This window comes from Rhincodon typus, chromosome 3 (assembly GCF_021869965.1).
Source record: "Rhincodon typus isolate 14 chromosome 3, sRhiTyp1.1, whole genome shotgun sequence".
NCBI lineage: Eukaryota > Metazoa > Chordata > Chondrichthyes > Orectolobiformes > Rhincodontidae > Rhincodon > Rhincodon typus.
Genome location: NC_063334.1, coordinates 53,171,672 through 53,197,537, shown reverse-complemented (window position 1 = coordinate 53,197,537; position 25,866 = coordinate 53,171,672). Strand labels below are relative to the sequence as shown.

Sequence of the window (25,866 nt, the reverse complement as noted above, 5' to 3'; positions counted from 1 at the left end):
ACAGGTTGGGAAAACTTTGCATGTTATCTTTTAGGAGATACAAACAACAGGCAATGTTCTACTCTAGGATATCAAACTATCACTGTTGCTAAATCCTGTTACTAACTTTTATTATTTTATTATAAATAATATCACTTTAAAAATATCAAAGTACAGAATTTCATCTAAACTACACAAAGGTAGAACAAAAGCTCAAAATAACATGGACTAGAAGATTAACTGATCTAAGTATTTATTCATATTCCTTCAAGAACGTATAACTGTGCATGGGTTGTTACATAACAACAAACAAAAAATAATGCTGATCTCAGACACACTTCATCAAGAACTTTAGTAACTAAATTACATTACGATTGATATGATTTGCATTGTCAAGTTGGAATGTTACTTTGCACTAAAAAAAAATCAATGTTTGGTCCAAATCCCAGTTTACAGTTTACTATTGCGATTCATCATTGCAGGGTTCTAGTTACTTGCAATTGTATTGATTTACAATGTCAAGGTACTCTTGAACATCATCTTTGGATCCCATTACAATTGGTGCCCGCTGGTGAATGGACTCTGGTTTAATGTCCAGCACTGCCTGTTTTCCTGTTGTGGCCATGCCTCCTGCTTGTTCTATAATATAAGCCATGGGGTTGCATTCATACAAAAGTCGAAGCTATAAGAGAACATCAGGAGGTTAGTTTGCTGCGGTAAACATTACAATATATGTTTTCTCAGTTTATCAGCTATGAGTAAACCGACCGTGTCAGTTATTTTCCACTGATGACCTCAGAAGTCATCACTGGTCACCAGTGAGCATGCAAACTTATTTCTAATCAATGCCATTATTCAATGATGATCCAAAATCTCCAACTGATTTATCTCTTCTATAGCCCATGTCCCATCAATGCTAGATCTTTGGTCAGTTATTACAGCAGACCTGATAAATGAAGAAGACTGGGCTTGACTGTTTGCTTACCACCCTATGAGGAAAATTAATGCTAAATACGCAGGGGAAAAAACAAAACTTAGAAAAGAAAAACAAATAGTAAAACAAAACCGACTTGTTTTTTTTGAATCTTCAAAATTTGCAAGTTGATGAAATAAAAACCATACTGCAGATGCTAACTTTTAGGACCAGGTAAGCTGTTTGGCAATAATTAAGAGTTTTCATTGTGTTAAAATGACTGAATTAGATAAGCACTAATATCAAGATGACTTTACTTTGTACCTACCACTCAAGTTCAAGAACTTCATGTAGCTCAATGCTTTTGTGAGGCAAACAGTAAGAGGTCAATTTGCAAAGCTAAGTGCTGAGTCGCAAAACTCAGACAGCAGCTGCTTAATTTATTCACTTAATTTTGCATCAGCTTTCACCTGAAATTGCTGTGCAATTAATGTGTAAATAATGGTGATCAATGTCAGCCTCACTGCTATTTTGACAGTAAATTCTGATTCCAAATAAATGTCACTAAAACGAAGATATTGAAATACGCCTTCTATTCTTCAAATACATTTTTTTGGCTGAAACTGCCAAAATGTAGGCACTGCTGACAAGATCAACATTTATTGCTCATCACAAATCACTGGCGAGATGATTAGGGTGAGCCATGTACTTAATTACTTGGTGGCTTGATTCCGAGATCAGTGAAAAGTCAACCACATTGCTAAGGTTCTGAAATCACATACCAGCCAGCCTTGGTAAGGCCAACAGTTTTTCTGAAGGACATCAGTGAATCAGAATCTAGTAGTTACATCATCACCAATACTTATTCCAAATTTTTATTCTAAATTTATCTAATTTTAAAATTCTGCAGTTGCCAGGGTGGGATTTGAACCATGTCTTCAGTTCATTTGTCCATTATCCAATAATGTAACCACTCTGGTACTGACCCAAGTGAAACATTTCAGAACATCAAGCACAGATTCTTCACACATTTGTTTCTCTGCATCTACGTTTGTAATGCATTTAATCTCATTCAGTTTTAGCTCAGTAATGAGACTCCGTGAACCTTAACTGTCGTTGTTCATCCACACCATCAGGTATTTGAAGACATTTGTCCCATAACAGAATTGATGCTTAGTTTCTAAAGAAAAAAAGATCCTAAATCACCAGGAATTTTGACACTCAATTGTGATTATAAAGTTTTGTGCCAGTGTATATTTTTCAGCACATTGAGGTCCCATTGATAACTGAATTACAGAGATATAGCCGACAAACATACCTCTAAATATTCACAATTAAGTGCTTAGCTAGCACTGATTCTGTGTTTGCAAGTAGGTCTTTAGCATTCTGTAAGATAATTCTGGAGAGCTAGAGTTAGGTTGGTTTCTTTCATACCTTTCCTTTTGGACTTTTTAAGTTTGCAGGGTATAAGAAAATCCCTCCATACATGAGTGTTCTATGCACATCTGCAACCATGGATCCAATATATCTCGCACCATAGGGAGAGCTACCATCCTGTGGATTAAAGATTGGTAAAGTGACTTTCTGGAGCAATGAAGCCATGCAATTTCTACAGAAAAAAGCTGATGTTCTTTACCACACCTCTGGATATTTCTTCTTCGTAATGTACTGTGCAACTGGTGTATCAAAGTACTTTGCATAGCCTTCATTAATACTGTAAATATTCCCTTTCTTCTTCATGGTCACATTCCTGTTCACCAAAACAAATTCCCCAATGGCCTAATGACAAAAATTAAAGTCAGTGCAAGTGATGAATACATAGTACAAATCCAAGGATGTAATAACAACTGAAAACTTAGTAACAATTGCAAGGCATTTAATCTACACATTACTAGCAAAATAAGATTACACTTCCAAGTTTACATTTACACTGTCAGTGTTTTAAGTCAAATAGCTGACAATGACAGATTTGTAAATTTTATTCACGGGATTTGTGCAGTCATTCCTGCTGTTTTCAAGGTCAGCTGAACCTAAACAATTAAATTGTACATCAGAAAATGCAACATCCAGGTCTGGATTTCTGTTCCCAAGGATTTTTTTTCCTGCTTTTCACTCCTGCCTCATGAAAATATATCCTGGTGGTGGGATCTTGGTACCAAGATGCACAGCTATGGGACAGATTTGGGCTGGCCATGGACATAGAAGCAGCCATAGGAACTGCCAGGTGCTAAGGTAGGGTATCTAAAAGGTATTCTGGTTCTCCAGGATTTCATTTGTTTTATTGAACGTTCGGCCCTCTGGCCCTTACACCCATTTGCTATCACACTTATTTCCCATGTCTACATATGTAAACATATGCAATCCATGTTCATCATTCCCATGATCCATTGTAGCCCCTATGCCAGAGTGGTGGGCGTGTGGAATGCGCTGCCGGCAGTGGTAGTGGAGTCAGATACCTTAGAGACTTTTAAGTGACTCTTGCATAGGCACATAGTGGATAGTAAAATGTAGGGTGTGCAGGGTAGATTGATCTTAGTAGGATAATAGGTCGGGGCAACATCGTGGACCAAAGGGCCTGTACTGTGTTGTACTGTTCTATGTTCTATATTCATGCTAACCCACCCCCCAACATCTGCCCTCTATACCAACTCACACAGCATCCAATAGGCAGACCACTGGAGTCATGCTAAGATTAAACAAAGGTCTAAATATCTATTACCTTCAGTACACTAAAAGAAACTCTGAACCATGAAAGCCCATGCTACTGGAAACCAGTATTATAATATGAATATGGTACAAAGAGCCATGAAGTGGTTTTCCTATTCCTTGCCACTAGAGACTCCTATCATGCCATTAAATACTTCTCAATGGCTGCCTCCAACAACAGCAAGATTGCATGGGGATTTTCTGGTTGGAGTCAAACCGTGGGCTCAGCAATTAATGATCCTTGTGGATCTTCCCCAATATTAATAGCCTAGAAATCTGTGTTTGTACTAATTTTTGATTCTGTAAAACCTCACAAAGAATTGCCAATTGTTCAGTGATTTATGGATCAATCTTTCCTTGAACTTGTGGTCCATGAAAGCCAAATGTGGTTGAATGAATTAGAGGAAAATGCTATTGAACATAAAATTGGCTAGCTTTGAAATCTCAAGCAGGTTTCACTGAAATTAATAGTCACAATTAAATTGTACACACAGCACCGTGGTTTTTGAAAAAAAAAAGCACAGGACAAGATCTTACCGGATCCAACATGAAGCAGTTCACTCCATTTCCTGAAGATAATACCAACATTGTGGCACTGCCATACAAAGCATAACCAGCTGCTATAATGTTACGACCTGGCTGCAAGGCATCCTTTTCACTTGGGGGGCCATCAGTAGTCTTAGTATATATAAAAAAAAGGCGGTCACCAGACTGAAATTATTAGAAAGGTGTACAAAGATCCTACAAGTTAAAAGGTGAAAATCTTGATTTGGAACTGGAGAGATTTTTGCCGCAAATTATCGGTGGAAATATGAAAGTTGTGACTTAGCATGCACTGGTCTATGTAAAAAATGTGAACCTTTAGTACTTATGATTTTATAATTTTTATAAAATATGTTGTGTTTTTGGGTATTTTTTGAGCTCCTAGAAAGTGGAGGTTTAAATGTGTATTATCTAAATGAATTGAGTGAATTGAAACCACAATGTGACTCACGGGTCAGTGGTCCGATGAATGTTTACACAGGAAAGAGTTAACGGTGGACTGTTTGGGTGTTTCATAGAATTTTATCATAGAATCCCTACAGTGGGGAAACAGGCCATTCGGCCCAACAAGTCCACACTGCCGCTCTGAACATCATCCCACCCAGACCCATTCCCCTACCCCTGCATTTCCCATGTCTAACCCACCTAGCCTAAACATCCCTGGGCACTATGGGCAATTTAGCATGGCCAATCCACCTAGCCTGTGCATCTTTGGTCTGTGGGCGGAAACCGGAGCACCCGGAGGAAACCCACACAGACATGGGGAGAAAGTGCAAACTCCACACAGACAGTCATGTTAAAGACATATTGTTTGAGTTATCACTATAGACAATGACCATAGATGGTGACCAAGATTTATGAATTAACAAGATTGAGCACGACAACACAGGAAGAGACCATGGGATAATAAGATAAAAAGGACAGGCGTGAAAGTCAGTCTGCAGATTTTAAAAAGGCGCAGATTTCAAGAAGCACAAGTTGGTTGTGCCATTAGCATAAGTGGAAAACAAGAGCCTTCCAAACTAGGATATGAACTGCCTTCAATTGTTAGGTATGACTTTTGTTGTTTAATAAGTTGATCTGATACCACTATATCAGGTATCTCCTCATCTCGTCTCAAAACTAATTACATCTGCAACATGTGGTATTGTGATCTCATTATCCAGAATCAGCAATCTGTAGTTCTGATTGATTGGGATACAACTCCTTTTCTGCACCGATATTACAATGAATTAGAAGGGCTAAAAGGGATCATGAAAAATTGTTAGCAAACAGAATGAAGAAGAATCCCAAGGCTTTTTATACACATATAAAAAGCAAGAGGGTGGCCATGGAATAGGTTGGCCCTCTCAAAGACAAAGGAGGGAAACTGTGTGGAGCCAGAAGAGGTAGGTGAGGTCCTAAATGAATATTTTAGGTCAGTAATCAGGGAAGGGAGTGTTGAATTTCTAAGCCAAGTTGCTATTAAAATGGAAGAGGTGTTGTGCGTCTTAAAAAGTATTAAGGTAGATTTCTGAAGAAGGGTCCAGACCCAAAACGTCAGCTTTCCTGCTCCTCTGATGCTGCTTGGCCTGCTGTGTTCATCCAGCTATACACCTTGTTATCTGCTGGGATCTATCCCAGAATATTAAGGGAGGAAAAAGAACAAATTGCTGGAGCAGTGACAGACATCTTTGTATCCTCTTTGGCCACAAGTGAGGTCTCAGACGACTGGAGAATCGCCAATGTGGTCCCATTGTTTAAGAAGAGTAGCAAGGATAATCCAGGAAATTACAGGCCTGTGAGCCTTATGTCAGTGGGTGGGAAATTATTGGAAAAGATTTTCAGGGACAAGATCTACATGCATTTGGAAGCAAATGGACATATTAGTGATAGACAGCATGGTTTTGTGCAGGGGAGGTCCTGTTGCACTAACTTGATTGTGTTTTTTGATGAGGGAAAAGCAGTTCATGTTCTCTAAATGGACTTCAGTAAAGCCTTTGACAAAGGTCCCTCATGGCAGACTGGTACAAAAGGTGAAGTCACATGGTATCAGGGGCAAGCTGGCAAGACGGATACAGAATTGGCGTAGTCATAGGAGACAGAGTGTAGCGGTGAAAGGATGCTTTTCGGAATGGAGGGCTGTGACTAGTGATGTTCCACAGGGATCAGTGCTAGGACCTCTGCTGTTCACGGTCTACGCAAGTGATTTGGAGGAAAATGTGGCTGGTCTAATTAGTAAGTTTGTGGATGATACAAAAATTGGTGGAGTTGCGGACAGTGAGGAGGATTTTCCGAGGATACAGCAGGATATAGATCAGTTGGAGGCATGGGCAGAAAAAGGCAAATGGAGTTTAATCTGGACAAAATGTGAGGTGATGCATTTTGGAAGGTCAACTACAGGTGGAACGTACTCTTAGGAGTATTGAAATGCAGAAGGATCTGGATGTGCAGGTCCACAGATCACTGAAGGTGGCAAGGAGTATAGGGATATGCAAATTATGCTGTAGCTTCATAGAACTTTAGTTTGGCCATCCTTGGAATATTGTGAAAATTTCTGGTCACCACACTACCAAAAGGATGTGAATGCTTTGGAGAGGGTGCAGATAATTGCAGTTGATGTGTGTACCCGGCTGATCATGTGTTTTCTTGGGGCTGCTACTACTCTGGGATAGCTGTCTGAAGGAGTGGATGCCCCCCACTACAACCCCTGCAATAAGTGAAGTCATTCCAGAAAAAAAGTAAATTTAACTTTGAAACAAAAAGCAGAATTCCCATTTAAACTTTTCTCACTTGATTTTGCTTTTTTTAAAATTTCAATGGTAAAGATGTTACCTTTTTATAAATGGAAAAAATTGTTCCGATGGAAACGAGACAGTCTATGTTAGAAGAGCCATCTAGTGGATCAAAGCAGACAATGTACTTCCCCTGGAATTTAATAACAAGATAGTCAGTACAGCAGTCGATTTCTCTTCCACACAACTTTGCCTACATTGTAAGAAAACACAATACTATAAGAGAGATGCAACATTTGAAATTTTTGTTTTTGATAAACTTTTTCTTTTATTTTTCACTTTCTTTTCCACTTCAATATCCATCATGCACACGCACACACACTCAGGTGAAGTAAGAAAAATGACTGGCATTTTGCTTCTGTACTTTTCATTAGATTCTGACATAAGGTCAACAAACTGGGAATTTATGGAGTCAATAGGCAAAGGGGTCAAGGGGTCAAAGGAAATGGGGTAGCTTATCCCATCACATTCCCATTACCACTGGTAATTTACCAGCAGTATGAAAGGTGTGGCCCTCCTGCCTGAAGCCTGTTGATGGGCCATCACCTGTGCCACATGGGGAGGTGGCCAGGAATACTTTGGTGGCTTTGTTGCAGACCTGGGGGGCTGGCCATCCAGCTTTGACCCTCTTGCAGCAAAAGGCCACCCCTTCAGAACCATCAATCCATGCTCTCAGAAATCTCATCCCTTCCCTCATCACACCCCTGCTCCCAAATCAACAGCCTGACTGACCAGCCCCAGGGAGCCCAACTCCACTCCTGAGTTCTGGGCATTGCCCTATGCGGCTAATCTTGCTTGGTTGCAGATCCAGTGTTGACCAGCACTCCCAGGGAGCCTGTCAGGACTGAAGAGCTGCTAGAGAATTGCCAGTTGTCTGATTCGCAGGCAGCTCTGGGGTGGGGACAGCGGACCTGCCCCTTTTTGATGTTCAGAACTCCAGTCACAGGCCAATAATTGATTGCTGTTCAAAAAACTGGATGGGTCAATCTAATAACTGGCCATGAGGGAGGTTTGTTCTGACAGCAGCCAGGGCCAGCATTCTAATTAAATTCTAGCTGTTAATACTGTGTACCCATTCACAGATGCTGCCAGACTTACTGAGCAGTTTCTGTTTGTATTTCAGACCTCCAACATTTACAGTACTTTAGTTTTGCACAAAACAGAAGTTATTGAAAAACATGAGGTATTGCTGGTTTTCCTTACGGCTTGCTAAGATAAACCAATTCAACAGAATAAAGGAGGACTGATGCAAATTCTCCTGATCCATGTGGTCCAATACCATAATTACTGAAATTTCCCACAGTTTTCATCCAGCTATATTTAAAGATAAAAGAAACTTACACAAAATTGTTCCTATAGGATCTGGATGATGTTTAAAAGGTAATGTTGGAACATCAAACACAGACAAGTTGGTGAAATGGCAGGCTAGTAGCATATGAAATTCAATGAGAGAAGTATGACCTGATTTATTTTGATTGTCTCAGTGTTCTTCTAATGTAAAGTAAAAAACAAGGTACCATTAGAATAGGTAAAGGAGGCAAAAGGACCTGGGTGTGCATGTGAATAATTCATTGAAAGTGGGAGGAAAAGTTAGTTATGGTTAATAAACTTTACCAATAGAGCTTTGGAGTACAAAGGCAAGGAGGTTGTGTTAAACTTGGCTAAAACTTGAGTTTGGCCTCAACCGGAGCAGTGTCTCTACTTCTGGGCACCACATTTTTGGAAAGATGTGAAGGCATTAGAGGGAGTGCAGTAAAAGATTCATAGAATGGGCCCAGGAATGAAGGACTTCAATTAAATAGATAGAATTTGCAACTATTTTTCTTGGAAGAGAGAAAGTTCAGGTCAGACTTGGCAAGTAAATAATGAGGGGTCTGATAGATTGGATAGGAACAAACTGTTTCCACAGTAGGAAGAATTGGGAATGAGTACAGATTTGAGGAAATTAGCAAGAGAAGCAATGGAGACTTGAGGGGAATCTTTTTCAGACAGGAAGGAGTTAAGATCTGGAACTCTCTGCCTGAGATTGAATTTATCTCATCTCAAAGAATTCAAGAAGGATTTGGATTATGATCTGAAAAGGAAGAATGTGCATGATTACATAGAGAAGGCAGAGAAATGACTAGGGACATTTCTCATTTAGAGAGTTGGTGCAGATATAATGGGCTGAATGGCCTCCTTCTGTGCTGTAAGTTACAGTTTTAGACTAAGTCCAAATTGTATCTTCTGTTTTTGCTATGAGGCCTAGCAAGGTTTCTTGTGGTATCTTACCAAACTTGCCGCATTGATTACCTATGGTGTCCCTCAATTCCAATTCCAGCCTTATCTTACCATAAATCATTCTTGGAACAACTTGATACTCAACAGATATTTTGAAATTCAACAGTGTCCCTTGCAGGTATGTTTAAAATCCTAAGGTGCATCCAGACAAGCATTGTCAGTCCTGAGGTACCCTGTACAGTTCATGAAATCAGTGCTTCACTTTACTGACAGGGTCCCGCTGGACAGTGTAGTGCAGTGGATGGGACTTCCTCTTCTACCAGGAACAGCAGTGGAGACCACAACACCAGACCATACCAGCCTGTCCGAGGTTACCACTCAGGTCAGTGTAGTCTCAGCCTTCTAGAAGAATGCCCAGCAATGTATTTAAAAGGTCAATGATCCTCTCAACTCTGCCAGCATAAGTGCTACCATCTTCTTTCTGATATCTCACACTATCTCTTCTGTACCCACTTCATACTAAGCCTCTTGCTCTACTACTCTGTTTAATGCCCGCATCATCTTCCCTCATTTGCTATCACCTACTCCAATCACAGACCAAACTAACTCTGCCAAAATCAGTCTCTCGGGGCACCTCCCAGACAACACGAAGTAATAACTCTGCCACTTTCATTTCCTATAATAGCTGCCTCACTCTCATTCCAGGAGGAAGGCAGCACAATAAAGACAGAAATATTCAAAGACAGGTAATTATCTGCCCGATATTCAGTCCCTCAGACCTTATTTGGACAGCATCCTGATTCTGATCAGCTTAAGTGCGTGATGAACCATTTGAAGCCCCTGAACTGATAACAAAGGCTGCCCCTGACTTAGAGTGCTAGGACTCCCTATGCAAAGGCTATCTTCCTTGATTTGACGGAGGTCTGCTAACAACCACGACAAGTTTCCACCCTTTACATCTGCACTAGGCAGCAAGGAAGATTGAAGTAGAAGAGCCTGGTATCTCAGGCTGAGGGGGAAAAGCACAAAAAGGTAAGGCAATGCAAAGCAGAGATGTTGTGAGCATCCAGGTAGGCTCAGAATGAATGAGTGAGCGCAGAGCCCAGAAAGTCCAGTCTGTGAGCTGGCTGTGAATCCCTAAATGCACAATGTCTATGCTTCAGCATTACAGTGATAGTTGCTGGTGCAGCTGGAGGTGCAGTACTGAAATGCTGAAGCATCCTTTAAGTGGATCAGAGATGTGCCATGAGGGTTGTTAGAGGCTGGCACATTTCAAATGCCAAAATCTGTGGATATGGAGTGCATGTGGCCAGTGCTCTTGGAGTGTGCCCAGGGATGTTAGTGCCCAGTGTCCAACATGGAGTCCTCTGAACAAGCGATGAGCTAAATCTACAGGGTACCAGAGAGAAAGCTGAATATTAATGAGGTAAATTGGACTGTCAACAAGGCATTTAGCAGATTATTTGCCAACTTGCCATTGCCTAGGTGAGAAACTTGCCACTTCTGAACGAGAATAAGCCAGCTTGGCGAGTAAGTCAACAACCTCACCCACAACCTGAGCTGCAGATCTTTGCCAAAACTTTAAACTTGCCACTCCACTTGTGAAAAGCAGAAGAGATGGCAAGAGATGCCCCCAACTTTGAGATGCTGCTGCACATTTCACCATGGCTCACTTCACTCAACCCCTATGAGATAATGCCCGATGATGCTATGCTCCTTTAAAGAATGTTAACAATCAAAGCTGCTGCCAAGACATAATGTCCTGCTAGCTGCAAGATGTTAACAGCATTGTGCTGGTGAGCAGGTTTAAATTCACAGATACACAGTAAATCCATACCTAAAATTTGAGTCTATTCCTAGATTGGACAAACTGAGAAGTATTTAATGTATAAGGTCATACAATCATATAACACGGAAACAGACTCTTCTGTTCAATCATCTATGCTGACCAGGTTTCCCAAACTAAACTAGTACCATTTGTCTGTGTTGGCCCATATCCCTCTAAACCTTTCCTAATCATGTACATGTCCAAATGTCTTTTAAACACTGCAACTGTACCTATATCTACCACCTTCTCTGGCAATTCATTCCATATACACACCACTCGCTGTGTGAAAAATTTGCCCTGGGTCCCTTTTAAATCTTTCCCCTCTCTCCTTAAAATTATGCCCTCTAGTTTTGAACTTCCCTAACCTAGGGAAAAGAACTTTGCTATTCACCTTATCAATACCCCACATGATTTTATAAACTTTTATAGGTCCCTGAACCCTCCTATATTCTCGGGAAAATAGACCTATCCAGCCTCTCTTTACAACTCAAGCCCTCCAATCCCGGTAATGTCCTTGCAAATCTTTTCTGCACCCTTTCCAATTTAAAAATATCCTTCCTACATAGTATGTATTATTCTTAATCATATACAACATACTGTGGTACTTATCCAAAAACCAAATGCTTTCTAATTTTGAAGGAAATGTTGCCTTTACAATAAAAACAAAATCCCAGGAACTAACCTGTTGATCTGGATCCACAATGATGGCATCTTTTTCTTCTTCAGACACAAGAACACATGTGCTGAATGAAGATTTTAACATGTTCATTACCACGTCATTGGCAAGTACATCAAGCTTCTTCACCTCATCCCCTGTCACATTGACTGTGCTTCCAGAAAGCCCATAACTAGAAAATGAGTTGGACGTCAGCATTATTATTCAAGAGTACATACAAACTAGAATTCATATTGAATGCATCAAGTTAACAGAAATTACATGTTTTCTCTGTGAATATTGTTCAAGTTAATATTTTACTGAAGTTCAGCAACTTCCATTCCTGATAATTTGCCCTTTTAACATTAATAATGACTTATTTATTTGAGGGTCCCAGAGTGATTTATATTATTGCTTTAAAAAGAGCCCTAAGAATTGAACAGGCCAAGTTGTTAATGAACAAAAGCAGAGAGAGCAATCTTTGTAACTGGAGATCATTTTGTTATGATCATATTGTGCATTAACAGGTGTTATTTGATAACTCATTTACACAGTTTCTTATTGTCTACCTCTGCAAACAGACAAAAAATGTCATTAAGATGTGGTCATTAGTGCATCTCAAAAGAATTGCTTTTGGCAGAAAGGTGTCATACTACAATTTGTCTTATTATTTAGTATAGTCCATCATTTTAACTGTAAAAGGAGAATGCTGGAATGCAGATCATTAAAGACAATTTTCTCTCACTGTCCTATTATGTGGATGCAAAAGTTCCATAACAGACTTATCCCTTTCATTTAGTTATGAGTTCAGAGGGAAACAAACTAGGTTGTACTATATCTTTATTGAACTAGCCATAAGTGCAGCGAGTGCTTTATGGTGAAAGTCATATCACAATGGCGAGCCAGGAGGCACATTAGTATGATATTGCATTTGTATCATAAACATCCCCATTTTCCTCCATGATTTTATTATTTACACTATGAATTAAGTTTTCCCCAATGCTCACAACTATTCTCATACATTAGCAGTTATTCTCATCAGTCTCTGCATGTGCATTGCACACATAAATCATACAGATCTCTTAATGGTACGCTTATACGTTACTCAGATGAAAGAACAATGACAATGTTTACTTCTCTGGGAACGTTGTTCCCATGTCAGTTGTTGCTGTGGTAACTGCTGTTGTTCCATTTCCCATTTTTGGGGTGCTGCAGACCTCTGCAACTAGTAGTTTATTGACAGCCTGGGCAAATGATGAGTTTGCATCTTCCCAAATGGCTGTTTTAGTGAAGGAACAGCTTCTCCAGTTGCATGTATGTGTCTGTGGTTACAATTATATATTTGTTAATTCACAATTGAGGTGACAACTGCTCTACATGGGTCCTAAGTTATTTGGCATGACCCTGAATGAGAGTGTTGAAAGTTTGTACTGTGACTGGCTTTCCAGTGATCAAAACTGGTGATGAAATTTGGCTTTCTACCATTTTACCTTGATTTTATCACTTATGCATGTTACTACTTCTGCCTTCACCAGCTTTTTTGAAGAGTAATTTGTGTGAGGTATGAATTAAATCTTGTACCGAACTCCTTTCCACTCGAAGATTGCTTTGTATACATCTGTGTTACATTTGCTCAATTCATTTATGATTTCTTCGGCAACTTTCACTGCCACTTCAGTCTTTCCATTTGACTGAACATAATACAGTGAGAATATATGGTCTTATATTTGTCAATCTTTTGTGAGGTGGCTAACTTCTTCACTTGTGAACTTGTCACTCATTACAACGTCTGGAATACTGTAACAATTGCAGTGTGTTTTTGGGTATTTGACAATCTCAGTGTTCGTCATTGATGCCAGCTGGTCTACTTCTTAGTAGTCAGAATAGTTGTCTATGGTGACAAAATAATCAGATCCTGTGTGAAGAAGGCCAATCCCAGTTTCATTATGTGGCCTGACAGATGTCAGGTGTCATCAGCAGTCCTCCAGTTTGCTTAGGTTGGTCTTCATTACAAGAAGCACTGCACTGCCTGATGTAATTATTGATTTCATTGCTCATATTTGGCCAGTAGAGATATTCTCTATTCAATTTATTTAGTGGTTTTCATCATGCATTTTAGCATCTCTCCTCTTTGGAAAACAATTCTATTTCTTTTGTACAAATATGCTAACTTGCACAGTCACTTCATCTTTGTATGCCCAGACACTCTTATAAATACAAGAATGACTGATGCTTTAAGAACAACCTTTCATCACTACTTCTTGCAACACTTAGAAAGTCGTATCTTGTTTGGTATTTCACTTGATTTGAGCCAAGTGCTTGTTTGTTAGATTCAATATCTCTGCTGGGTCAGATCATAACAAGCTGCTGCTTCACTTTGAAGCAGGAAGATTTCACACTGGAGCAGCATCCTACATAGGAAGTGCTCCTCTTGACAGCATGTCAACAATGTACATCTGTTTTCCTCATTTGTATGTCACATCCAGATTGTACCTCTGTATGTGGAGTGACATTCTTTCAGACACTCTGGAGCAGATAGTAGCAGCTTGAGGAAAATGCTCTGAAGTGGCTTGTGGTCAGGCTTGATTTTCACATTGCCTTATGCAAGTAGATACTCTTTCTTGATCCGAGTGTAGCATCATTCTATTTGTGTTAATGCCCTGGATGCAAATGAATGGTAATTCTTGCTGCATTAGGTTTGCTCCAATTTCAATCTCACGGTCTTTAACATTGCATGGTATCTCATCATTTATGTCTGTATTGCTATTACCAACACTAATAGCTTGATTTTGGTAAAAGCCACTTGTTTTGTGCACCAACACCACTGCATTTCGTTGGCAATGGGTTGACATAATTCACACTCAAGTTACAAACTGGACAAGAGATTTGCTGAAAAGTTGACAAATCAAACAAATCATTCACTTATTTTACATAGGTTGGTCACCACATTGCTGCTACAGTTCTCATCTTTTCAGGATTCGAGTGAAGATGCTTTGCTGTCAGTACATGGCCTATGCATTTGACTTTGGGCATCCCTAATTACAATGTTTTCTTGTCAGTTTCAGGTTCTTTTGGCAAACTGCAGCAATGGCTTCTTCCATAAGGTCTTCACATCCATAAATTAGCAGGTCATCCACTATTGTTTCCATTCCAGGAAAGTGAAGCTAATTATTTCAGACCACCTTCATTACACTCTTTGGAGCTGTGGAAATGCCAACAGCATGAACAGCCACCTGTGTATTGTGAACAGGATTCAAAAGGTAGTTAGAAAGCTGTTGCAAATCTCTTTTGGCATGTTGAAGGTTACCGGTCCAAGTTTTAGACTTGCTCCAACTGAAAGGAGTAGCTTTTGTTTGCTGTCTATGGAGCTGGAACTCCAGACCTTCATTCTTGTCATTGCGCTGGGATTCTTGTGCTTAGAGGACAAATTACACCAAGTATGAATCCATCATGTAGTCACAAACTTGCTTTCAAGGGATTCATTTTCAGATCATAATTTTGAGCCATTTCACACAGGTCCATGAAGGTCATGATGCACTGGTGTCTATCTGCCCCTTCTGCAGTGTCATTCTAAAAGTCACAAAGCTATCGACTAGACTGGAACAACATGTTGTAATGTGTACAGTGATTTGTTAGAATATTCACCCGACATCTATCCAATGGCTATCTGTAATTGCTTGTCATGTTTCTTTTTAATCAAATGCTTCAGTACAAAATAATTTGGGTTCTGGCAGTGAAAACACTGTTTTCCCATTGTGTGGTGGCCTTTGTATATTTGCATTCTGCTGTTTATCCACGATCATTCTGCCCTGTCAGTTTAGAATATCTGTCAGCGTAATTCAAGGCCCGGTCTGTCTGTCATATATACTCTAGCTGATTTATAAATCGCAGCACTTGCCAACAGGATTAAGGAAAATCCCAAGGCTTTTTATACATATATAAAGAGCAAGAGGGTAGCCAGACAGAGGGTTGGCCTACTCAAGGACAGGGAAGGGAATTTATGTGTGGAGCCAGAGGAAATGGCGAGATATTAAATGAGTACTTTGCATCAGTATTCACCATAGAGAAGGACTTGGTGGATAATGAGTCTGGGTAAGGGTGTGTAGATAGTTTGGATCATGTGGAGATCAAAAGGGAGGAGGTATTGGGGGTCTTGAAAAACATTAAAGTAGACAAGTCCCCAGGGCCTGATGGGATATACCCCAGAATACTGAGAGAGGCAAGGTAGGAAATTGCTGCGGCCTTGAGGGAAATCTTTGTATCCTCACTGGCTACAGGGGAGGTCCCAGAGGATTGGAGAATAGCCAATATTGTTCCTTTGTTTAAGAAGGTGGTAAGGATAATCCAGCTAATTACAGGCCAGTGAACCTTACATCAGTGGTAGGGAAATTATTGGAGAGGATTTTTCGAGACAGGATTTACTCCCACCTGGAAATCAATGGGCATATTAGCGAGAGGCACGTTGGTTTTGTGAAGGGGAGGTCATGTCTCACTAACTTGGTTGAGTTTTTTGAGGAAGTGACGAAGATGATCAATGAGGGTAGGGCAGTGGATGTTGTCCACACGGACTTCAGTAAGGTCTTTGACAAGGTCCCTCATAGCAGGCTGATACAAAAGGTAAAGTTGCATAGGGTCAGAGGTGAGCTTGCAAGATGGATAAAAAAACTGGCTTTTTCATTGAAGACCGAGGGTAGCAGTGGAAGGGTGCATTGCTGAATGGAGGGCTGTGACGAGTGGCGTTCCTTAGGGATCGGTGTTGGGACCTTTGCTGTTTGTAATATATATAAAAATGATTTGGAGGAGAATGTAACTGGTCTGATTAGTAAGTTTGCCAATAACACAAAGATTGGTGGAATTGCAGATAGTGATAAGGACCGTCAAAGAATACAGCTGGATATAGACCAGTTAATGACTTGGGCAGAGAGATGGCAGATGGAGTTTAATTTGGAAAAATGTGAGGTAATGCATTTTGGAAGGTCTAATCCAGATGGAAAATATACAGTAAATGGCAGAACCCTTAAGAGTACTGATAGGCAGAGGGATCTGGGTGTACAGGTACACAGGTCACTGAAAGTGGCAACACAGGTGGAAAATGTAGTCAACATGGCAGATGACATGCTTGCCTTGGCAGGTAATGTTGTAGCTTTATAGAACCTTAATTAGGCAGGGTTTGGAATATTGTGTTCAATTCTGGTTGCCACACTACCAGAAGGTTGTGGTGGCTTTGGAAAGGGTACAGAAAAGATTTACCAGGATGTTGCCTGGTATGGAGGGCATTGGCTAGGAGGAAAGGTTAGAGAAACTTGGGTTGTTCTCACTGGAACGACGGAGGTTGATGGGTGAACTGACAGAGGTCTATAAGATTATGAAGGGCATAGACAGACTGGACAGTCAGAAGCTTTTTCCCAGGGTGGAACAGTCAGTTACCAGGGGCCATGGGTTTAAGGTGCGTGGGGTAAGGTTTAAAGGTAATGTACGAGGCAAGTTTTTTTTTTACACAGAGGGTGGTGGGTGCCTGGAACTCGTTGCCGGGGGAGGTAGTGGAAGTAGATGCTATAGTGACTTTTAAAGGGCATCTTGACAAATTTATGAATAGGATGGGAATAGAGGGATATGGTCCCCAGAACGGTAGGGGGTTTTAGTTGTGACGGCAGCATGTCAGTGCAGGCTTGAGGGCTGAAGGGCCTGTTCCTGTACTGTAATTTTCTTTGTTCTTTGTTCTAGCACTTCTGTGCAACAATCAGTTGCTTTCTTGAGAATAGGATTCTGCTCAGTAGATGTGCCTTCACTTTGGACCCTCTTATGCTTATTCTAATCCTGTCTTTAGTTCAATTGTCTTTTAGTTGCACAACTTCACAGGATTCTAGAAGCTATTTTAAAGCAGTGACATGCTGATTATTTGAATCTTTTTTCATTTATTATGGAACACATACCATTCATAACCTATATTCACTTGGGATTCAAAGTGTGCCATCAAGGCTTCAAAAATGTTGCCTTACATTTTTTCTGGTCTTGAGAGGGATTTAGGATGGAATATACTTTGAAATTCTCTCCTCATTAATAAAAGAAGTGTGGCTATTCTTAGCTGCTCTGACTTGTTAATTGTATTTTTAGCAATTTCATAACATTGTCATTGCAACCGAAAAGCCTACAAGTTCTGCTACATATCACCTTCCATTTCAACCTGTGTCAGGAGAGAAATATTTGCAGATATTGAGCCTTACCCAGTGCTTTCAGGTCTAACCAGCTTCTCTGTGGCTTCTTGTGGTTTTAGCAGCTTCCACCAACTTTGAAAATTCCCATGTTGCTCTTTTATTAGTTGTGTTCCTATACAATTCTTGACACTGAATCCTAGCTCCACTTCAACACCATGTAATAAGCTCACAGAGCAACACTGCAATTTACGGTTGTACTATGCTGTCAAAGGTGCTGTCTTTCAGAAAAGCTGGTTAAATTGGAGCCACTTCTGGGTGTTCTGGTGATTACAGAAGGTGCTTTGGCACTATGTCAAAGAAGTCTGAAGAGCTGCCCAGTTTCCTAGCCAATATTTATCTCTCATCCAACTAATGACCCAATAAATAGATTATCTGATCATTGTCAGGGTACTGTTTGTGGAAACTTGATGTGTGCAAAATTAGTTGCTGCATTCCTTCATAAGACTTCAAAAGCTATATCATGCTTTGGGATGTCCAATGCTTGTAAAAATGTGCTGTACAAATTAAGATTTTCTTTATTTTAGAAATCCTAATACCTACAACGGTAACCCTGTGGTGAGCTCCCAGATACAGACAGATATCTGACTAGAAGCTCATTAAAAGTAATTAAAATTAGCCTGACCTGTTGAAATCAAAGGTTTGGAGCTCAGGAATAGTAGGACAGAAAACTTTACTAACATTACATTGGTGTAAGATTGAAAATGAGCCCATGATCCTTGTAATGAAGTTTGACATTTAATGAATTAATTATAATATGGTGTTAACATGACTAGAGAATTAAAAAGATTATTAACCTCTGCAAAACAGTACAAGTTGTGCAACACTCAGACCAACACTGACTTTTAAACAGATACCAGAAGTTATGTGGCTAATAGCAAAGTATTCAATTTAAAGAGTCATTACATTAATAGGAATTAATCTAAAGAAGTTCAAGAAGCATAAACCCAGGAAATGTTTTAAATCTACTGCTTTTGCAGGAGTCTGTCAACTCCAGTGCATTTTGCAATTTAGAAAATAATCCTGTGTGTTAGCAAAGAGTTGATTTTCTGGTTCCTGCTCTGGTTTGTTTTGTATTACATCACTACCAGGAAATATGACTTTAGTTCAGGAATGCCAGTCTTCTGTAAAACTTCACAAATAGCACTCTTTTGCCATCATAATGAATTTTAAAAATGTACAAGAAAGTATTAGATCAATAAAAGAACATGGCATTTCACAGGAGACATTTCACAGTATGTTCTACTGTGTATTTTTTCTGAAGTAAAATCACTTACATTTTCATATTCTTGTATTTTTTTGCACCTGTACTACATGGCTTGGTGATGTAGGAAAGACAGAGGGATTTGGGTGGGGGATGATGAGGAAGGATAGGGGATAGAGAATTATTGAAATAAGCTATGTTCAGTTTCTTTATTTTGTGCTGTTCTCTGACAGTCAAGGGAATAATTCATCTTAAGAACATGAATTTCTTGCAAATGTTCAAAATGGTACTGCATGCATTGCATAATTGAAATCTGGAACAATCAATTCCTTTGTTTAAAATATTTAAACTATGTTTATCAATGTTATCCAAAAGTTGTAGTTTTCAGAGGCATAATCTGTTGGGACTTTGAAACAAGCTAATAATTAATGCTGTGCAAATATTTTCCATCTTCATTGCAACAGTTTAAAACCCTTGCTGATACAGTACACTGAACTTGAGCAAACCAAGTGAAAAGCACTCCAAGATGAAGCATGATTTCACAAAGAAAAATTTGTTGTAACTTTGTAAGTATTTAGAATGCTGCCACACCTACATACACAGTTTATGGCACGACAGCCTAAATTAAATCAACTAAAATATTATGCTTCCAAAAGAAGGGCTAGCTGCAAACCAATCACATAGTCAGATCTGTACTGCTGCCCTTTTGAATAAATATAGTTTGAAAATCTACCACTAACACATATTTTGACATTTGAAGTCAATAGATCTTTATTTGCACAAACAAAATCTGACTTCCTTTAGTGAATGATCTATTACTTTGATTAACAATGATGCAATTAACTCACCTAGTATTACCAGAAACATTGACTGAATTTTACACTATAAAGACAATTTTATTTTGAAAAATAACACATTTTAAAGTATGAATTCCTAATCAGAGGTAAAATCAGTAGGAAACCTAATGTGTATTCTACTAGACTGCATTTGCACAACCATTTGCTGCTTTTATTTGACAGTTGGATAAATTATGCACAATGAGCTTCTTGAGCACTATGAACCTAGCTAAGCAAAGTTTAAAGGACTCAGAATCTGCTTTATCAACCTTACTAGTGTCAAGGCAACAAGAGGAGGGTTAAACTCTCAAATTCTTGGAATGAGGAGAGACCCATCCATTTCACTTTTTACTTTTAAAGATGCTCATTATAGATGATTGCCCTGGGATAAAAGTATAAAAGTATAGTGATTACTGTCTGGTACGTAGGCATTAAGAGCACAATGGATTGTTGGAAGTCACTGAACTTATTGCAGAAAAAGCTTTATTTTGTTCAGGTAGGTCATGATATCATGTATAGGTCCTCAAGTCCAAAGATGGAAATTACCTTTGGAAGTTCTGCAATGCTATCTTGCACATAGTGCTGACCGGTCGGGTGGGGGTTGGGGAGGGGAAAGTCTTCATCCTTTTTAATAAAGTGTTAGTTATCCATTTTGTTCATACACAGGCAGATAAGTTCTAGATACAGCAAGTATATAGTAACTGGTAGTTTAGCTTCGGAATTCCTAGATGCAGATAGCACAGCACTTCCAAGCCTATCATGAACCTATGTTCTGTGCGTACCTTTGGTGGTGCAGGGCAGATGCAACTGGTCCAGCTTTAGTACTTAATAACTTTGCTTATTCTCATGCTTTCCGTTAAATGTAATATGAAGTCACAGACATCCCTTAGCATGAATATTAACAGATGAAAAATGATCATCATTTTTTGGGATCTGTTCTTAAAGGGCAGGAACCTGACTAACTTTCAATCTTCCGTTTGTAATGGATAAAATGTAGCCAAAGTTACTTATACTTCACATGTAATTTGCAGTGGATTAGATTTCCAAATGAAGATTCCACACATCAAATGTAATGAAGGATACATAGTTACCGACTAGGTCAGGAAATGTCTGCAAAACAAAGAAGCAGAAGGGTCCTGACCCGAAACGTCAGCTTTCCTGCTCCTCTGCTGCTGCCTGGCCTGCTGTGTTCCTCCAGCTCCACACTGTTATCCATTATAACCTTCCTGCTCTTGTATTCAATGTCTTGACTAATAAAGGCAACTACAGCCAACAAGATTTTTTTCTGGATAGAATCAAAAATGTTTCGATAAAACTTGAAATTCAGCAGGTCTGGCAGTATCTGTGGGCAGATAGCAGAGTTAACATTTGAGTCCAGTGACTCTTCATCAGAATTGATAGTAAGTGGCATTTATGCATAGAATAGGAGGGAGGGAGGGAGTTGGGTTTGGAGAAGTGAGCGGACAGGTGGAGATGGAGCCCGGAGAGAGAGCTATATGAAAGGGTTAGGCAGACAAGCGGATTATTGATAGTAAGCAAGGACAGAAAAGAAACTGAAAATGTGATAACAGGACTATGAGTGGGTGAGGATGGGTAGGCTGCGCTGAAAGCAACTGATGTCAAGACAGAACCAGGGTGTGGGGTGTGTAAAAAAAAAAGAAAGGATTTAATCAGACTTTAAAGTTATTGAACTCAACATTGAGTCCTAGAGGGTTGAAGGCTACCCAAATGAAAGAAGAGGAGCTGTTCTTTGAGCTTGGACTGAGGCTCGCTGGAGCACTGCAACATGTCTGTGACAGAAATGTTGGCTTGGGAAATGGTGATGTGTTGAAATGGCAAAGAAGGGGAAGGGAATGTGTGGATGGTCATGGCATCCCCTTGGACAGAAATGGCAGCTTACAATCCTTTGGATGTAGAGGCTGGTGGGGAAAAAGTGAAGGGATGAGGCCAGAAGTGCAGGTAAGGGTCCTGTCAATCACAATGATGGGGAATACTCAGCTGGGGAAAAAGGTGGACATTTGACGTCCTTTGCAAAAGATGGCATCATCAGAACAGATGCAATGGAGATGGAGAAACTGGGATGGATATCAGGAGCCAGCTCATCCCCAGAAATGGAAACAGACTTTTGAGGAAAGTAACAGAGGAATTAGAGATGGATCAGGTTAAGATGAGAGCCAGAAGCAAAATTGGTAAAATTTTCCTATTCCAAATGAGAGAGAGAAGCAAAATCAGTGATGTGCTGAAGAAAGAGTTGTTGCCAGGAGCCTGAGTAGAATTGGAACAAGGAATGTTCCACGTACCTCACAAAACAACAGGTATAACTGAGGCCTATGCGAGTAGCCATGGCCACATCTTTGATCTAAAGAAAGTGAGAGGAGTTAAAGGAAAAGTTGTTCAAAATGAAGACAAGCTCAGCCAGGTGGAGGGTGGTGGTGGATAGCTCAGGTCTTTTTTCCAGGAAGAAGTGGAGAGTCCTAGGACATCCTGATGGTGGATGGATGTGTAAAGGGATTGCATGTCCATGGTGAAACTGGAAATTTTGTAACTGATGCAAGACATAAGAAGGATCGCAGATGTAAGTGTGGAGGGACTGGCCAAGGGCAGAAAAAAACATTGCACTGAGGTAGGAAGAAATAAGTACTGTGGGGCAGGAGCAGGCAGAAACAATGTATCCACCTAGGCAGTCTGGGGATTTTGGGGACAAAGTAGAAGCGGCAAACTTGGTGTTCACCATCAAAAAAAACTTGATAAGGTCATATTAAAAAAAGCACACCTTTCTTAATTGGTGGTGGAATTTCAATATCAAGTGGATGATAGGACCAAGAGTGGCACTGGAAATGTAATCTCAGGAAGGGAGCTCTGTTGTATACAGTAACAGGATCACTTTCATTAAATCTACAATGACACTTGCCAGATTTGAAATTGCAACATCTTTAAACTAATGAGGGGGTGATATCGAACAGACAGTGACGAAGTATCGTTTGGAATGAATTAACAGGAACACAATATTCTGTGTAACATTGCTGTGTAAGCATGAGGCAGCACTTCTTGTTGTACAAACCAGCACTCTCCTATTGGAAGATTCGCGGTACACACCTCCTAACTTTTAGAAACACAAAAAAGGACTAAATGTAACGCCGAAACAAATTGTTTTTTTCCCCTTTCTTTGCACGAATCAAAAAAATTAAAAAAGTGCATGAAAATGTTTCCACCGGGCACAACAAAACTATGACAGTACTGAGCTTTAATCACGCACAGTATCTAATGTGGTTTGAAAGAGCTTGGGTGCGTGTATTACAACGTTTAGTTTACGTTTTTGTGAAATTCTTCTAAAAATTGTATCGCAGATTTATTTCCTCCATAGAGCAGCTACTACAAATCTATACCAAAATCAGTCCGCAACTGATCAAGAAACCGGAGTTTAATTTGTGGGTGACGTCCCTAACAACGTGAAAATACGAAGCAAGCTTTCTAAAACTACGATACGAGTCCGGCAAGAAATAAATGGTTACATTAAGCTGCTGAATAGCAACTTGAACCGACATGTTTCATAAGGCACCCTTGGGGTTAAGGTCTGCAGCGTGTGATTACTTCCAGAGGGGATACGTACAGATTGGCGATACCAGCTTTCCTGACGGCCGAGGAGATGGCTTTGACAGCAGTGTAAAGGGCGCTGAGAAGCTGATTCAATTCGCCGGTGCCTTTCGCCTTTCTGCCCTCTTCAAGCATGAAACGAGTCACCGTGACAAGGTTGGTATCGAAAGCAGAGCGGTCTGACATGCTGCTTCCCGGTTGCTCACTTAAACCCTCCAAGAAAGAATGTGCAGTCAGGGTGCACTGAGCTGCTGAATGAAGCAACTTTAAAAAATCCACACCATAAACTTCAAGAGGGAGGCACTTTTCAGGACAACACTTTTAACCAATCCTACGAAGATCCAGCCCAGGAAAGAGGAGGGGCTCCTTCACAGAGCAATCAAGTGAAAACTGAATGGTTAATCTTTCACTGAATCTGGGTAAAGATCACGTAGAAATGGGAATAAACAAGTGGATGGGCATCTAATTTATTTACGATGCTTTTTGAAGTACATTTCTGTTGGTGTGCTCAGTTGTATTTTTAAAACACACCTATCCCAATGATATATAATGATGACATACAGTTATTGTTATAAAGTGATAAACACGGAATATATCTGAGATTATATTTAAATTATAAAGTTATCACAGTGATTTTACCGAACGTGAAGTAATGTGGAACTGCTGTCAGTTTATTTCAAAGTTCGGCGATCGGTCAGAGGACGCGTGCCCACACCACCGCGCCCTCCAAACCTAGTGAGATGATCAGATCAGATCAGACAGTGAGATCTTACTGCTCCTGAAAGACCTTTATCAAAAAATAACAGGTACTTCCACTCTTCTGTTCCCTTCTTCCAAGGACAAAAGTAAATTTCTTGAAATGAAATTTGAATGTGTTCATGTGATGTGAGAAGTGTTGAACTGTAACTTTGATTGACAGTTATAATTTATTGAAATTATCTCTGAAACATAGACGTGTTAAAGGAACTTCATCCCTCCACACTCTCTCAATCCCAGTTGATATTGTGCAACTTTTGCAGAGTTTTGAAGAGAGTTGTTGGAATTTGAACCTGCTTTCTTGTGCAGGCATCAAACAGCAAAAAAAAGTGAACTAGTATGTTGGGGACACACTGACATCCATATTTAACACACATGCATTTGTTGCTGTGAGAAACTCCTGCAGACCTGATATTTGTATATGTTAAAGGCAATGACATGGTGTTTTAACCCTGCATTCTGTCTTTTACACTCAGTGCTTGGGGTTTTTGGAACTGGTCAAGTAAATGAATTTGAGAGGAGTGTAGGATTGACTGCCTAGAAAACACCAAGACCTTGCAGTGGCTTCCCTGCCTGGGGGAAAGGTTTTTGCTGTCAAGATAGGGAGTGTGCTTTCACCGCATTGGAGGTTATTTCTAAGACTTTGGAGGGTTATTTCTGCAACCATGAAGTTGTGTGCCTTTGATCTGAAATTCCCAGCTATCAATCAACAGCCTTGGAGCAGCTCACAGAGCTCTAATTTGAACCTCTGATGAGGGACAAGAGTAACAAAAATTGAAGTAACTGCAGCTGCCTTTTCCGAAACCATCATTTCACAGGGCTCTTGCCTGCTAGATATGCACTAGTTAGGCTGTACAGACAGAAGATAAGGTTTCTGGTCATGACTGAGCATCAGCGGCTAAGAAGGCTCAGACTTGCCATCAGATGAATGTTAGAAATTAATTTCTCCTGAAAGAAGACAACCTGCCAAGTTGACTGGGTTGGCAAACATTGTCAGTGGCAGACAAGGTCACAGCAGCCTCGGGCCCGATTTCTTCAAGGATCTGCTAGTGGCATCAATGGAATCCCACAATCTGCTGTGCAGGTCAGCGAGGTGATTTTTAAAAGTTATTGTTCATTCAGGAGATGTGGGCTTCACATGCTGCATCAGCATTTATTTCTCATTCCTAATTTCACTTGAGAAAGTGCTGATGAAGTGTCTCCTTGAATCACCACAGTCCATTTGTGTAGGTAGACCACAATGCTGTTAGGAAGGTAGTTCCTGACCCAGACACAATCATGCCACATTTTTCAGAGCTGCCACTTATGTCCAGCAAAGATTAAGTGCAGTCAATGAGAGGGCCCTCAGGTTTGCTACACTGACTGGATTCCCACATGTCTAGTGAACCATCGACTGAACACATTTAGCAAACAAGGCACTTTAGACCACTCAGGAGAATTAAGAAAACCAAAAGGAACACTGCTCCATTCATGGGTCTGGCAGCATCTGTGAAGAAAAATCAGAATTAACATTTCAGGTCCGGTGACCCTTCCTCAGATCTGTTCTGAGGAAGGGTCACCAGACCTGATATGTTAACTCTGACTTTTCTTCACAGATGCTGCAAGACCTTCTGAACTTTTCCAGCAACTTCTGTTATTGTTCCTGA

The 25,866-nt window shown here is 40.1% G+C and overlaps 1 protein-coding gene across 1 annotated transcript; it reads right to left on the bottom strand.

Moving 5' to 3' along the window:
* Positions 1-215: 215 nt before the first annotated feature.
* LOC109927262 (fructose-1,6-bisphosphatase 1-like) lies at positions 216-23,765 on the bottom strand. The gene is made up of 7 exons (XM_020527235.2): positions 23,481-23,765; positions 11,646-11,811; positions 6,956-7,048; positions 4,136-4,276; positions 2,534-2,671; positions 2,327-2,446; positions 216-661 (listed from the first exon to the last, which is right to left on the bottom strand). The coding sequence occupies exons 1-7, from the start codon at positions 23,648-23,650 to the stop codon at positions 470-472; spliced, it is 1,020 nt and encodes a 339-aa protein (XP_020382824.1). The 5' UTR covers positions 23,651-23,765; the 3' UTR covers positions 216-469.
* Positions 23,766-25,866: the final 2,101 nt, after the last annotated feature.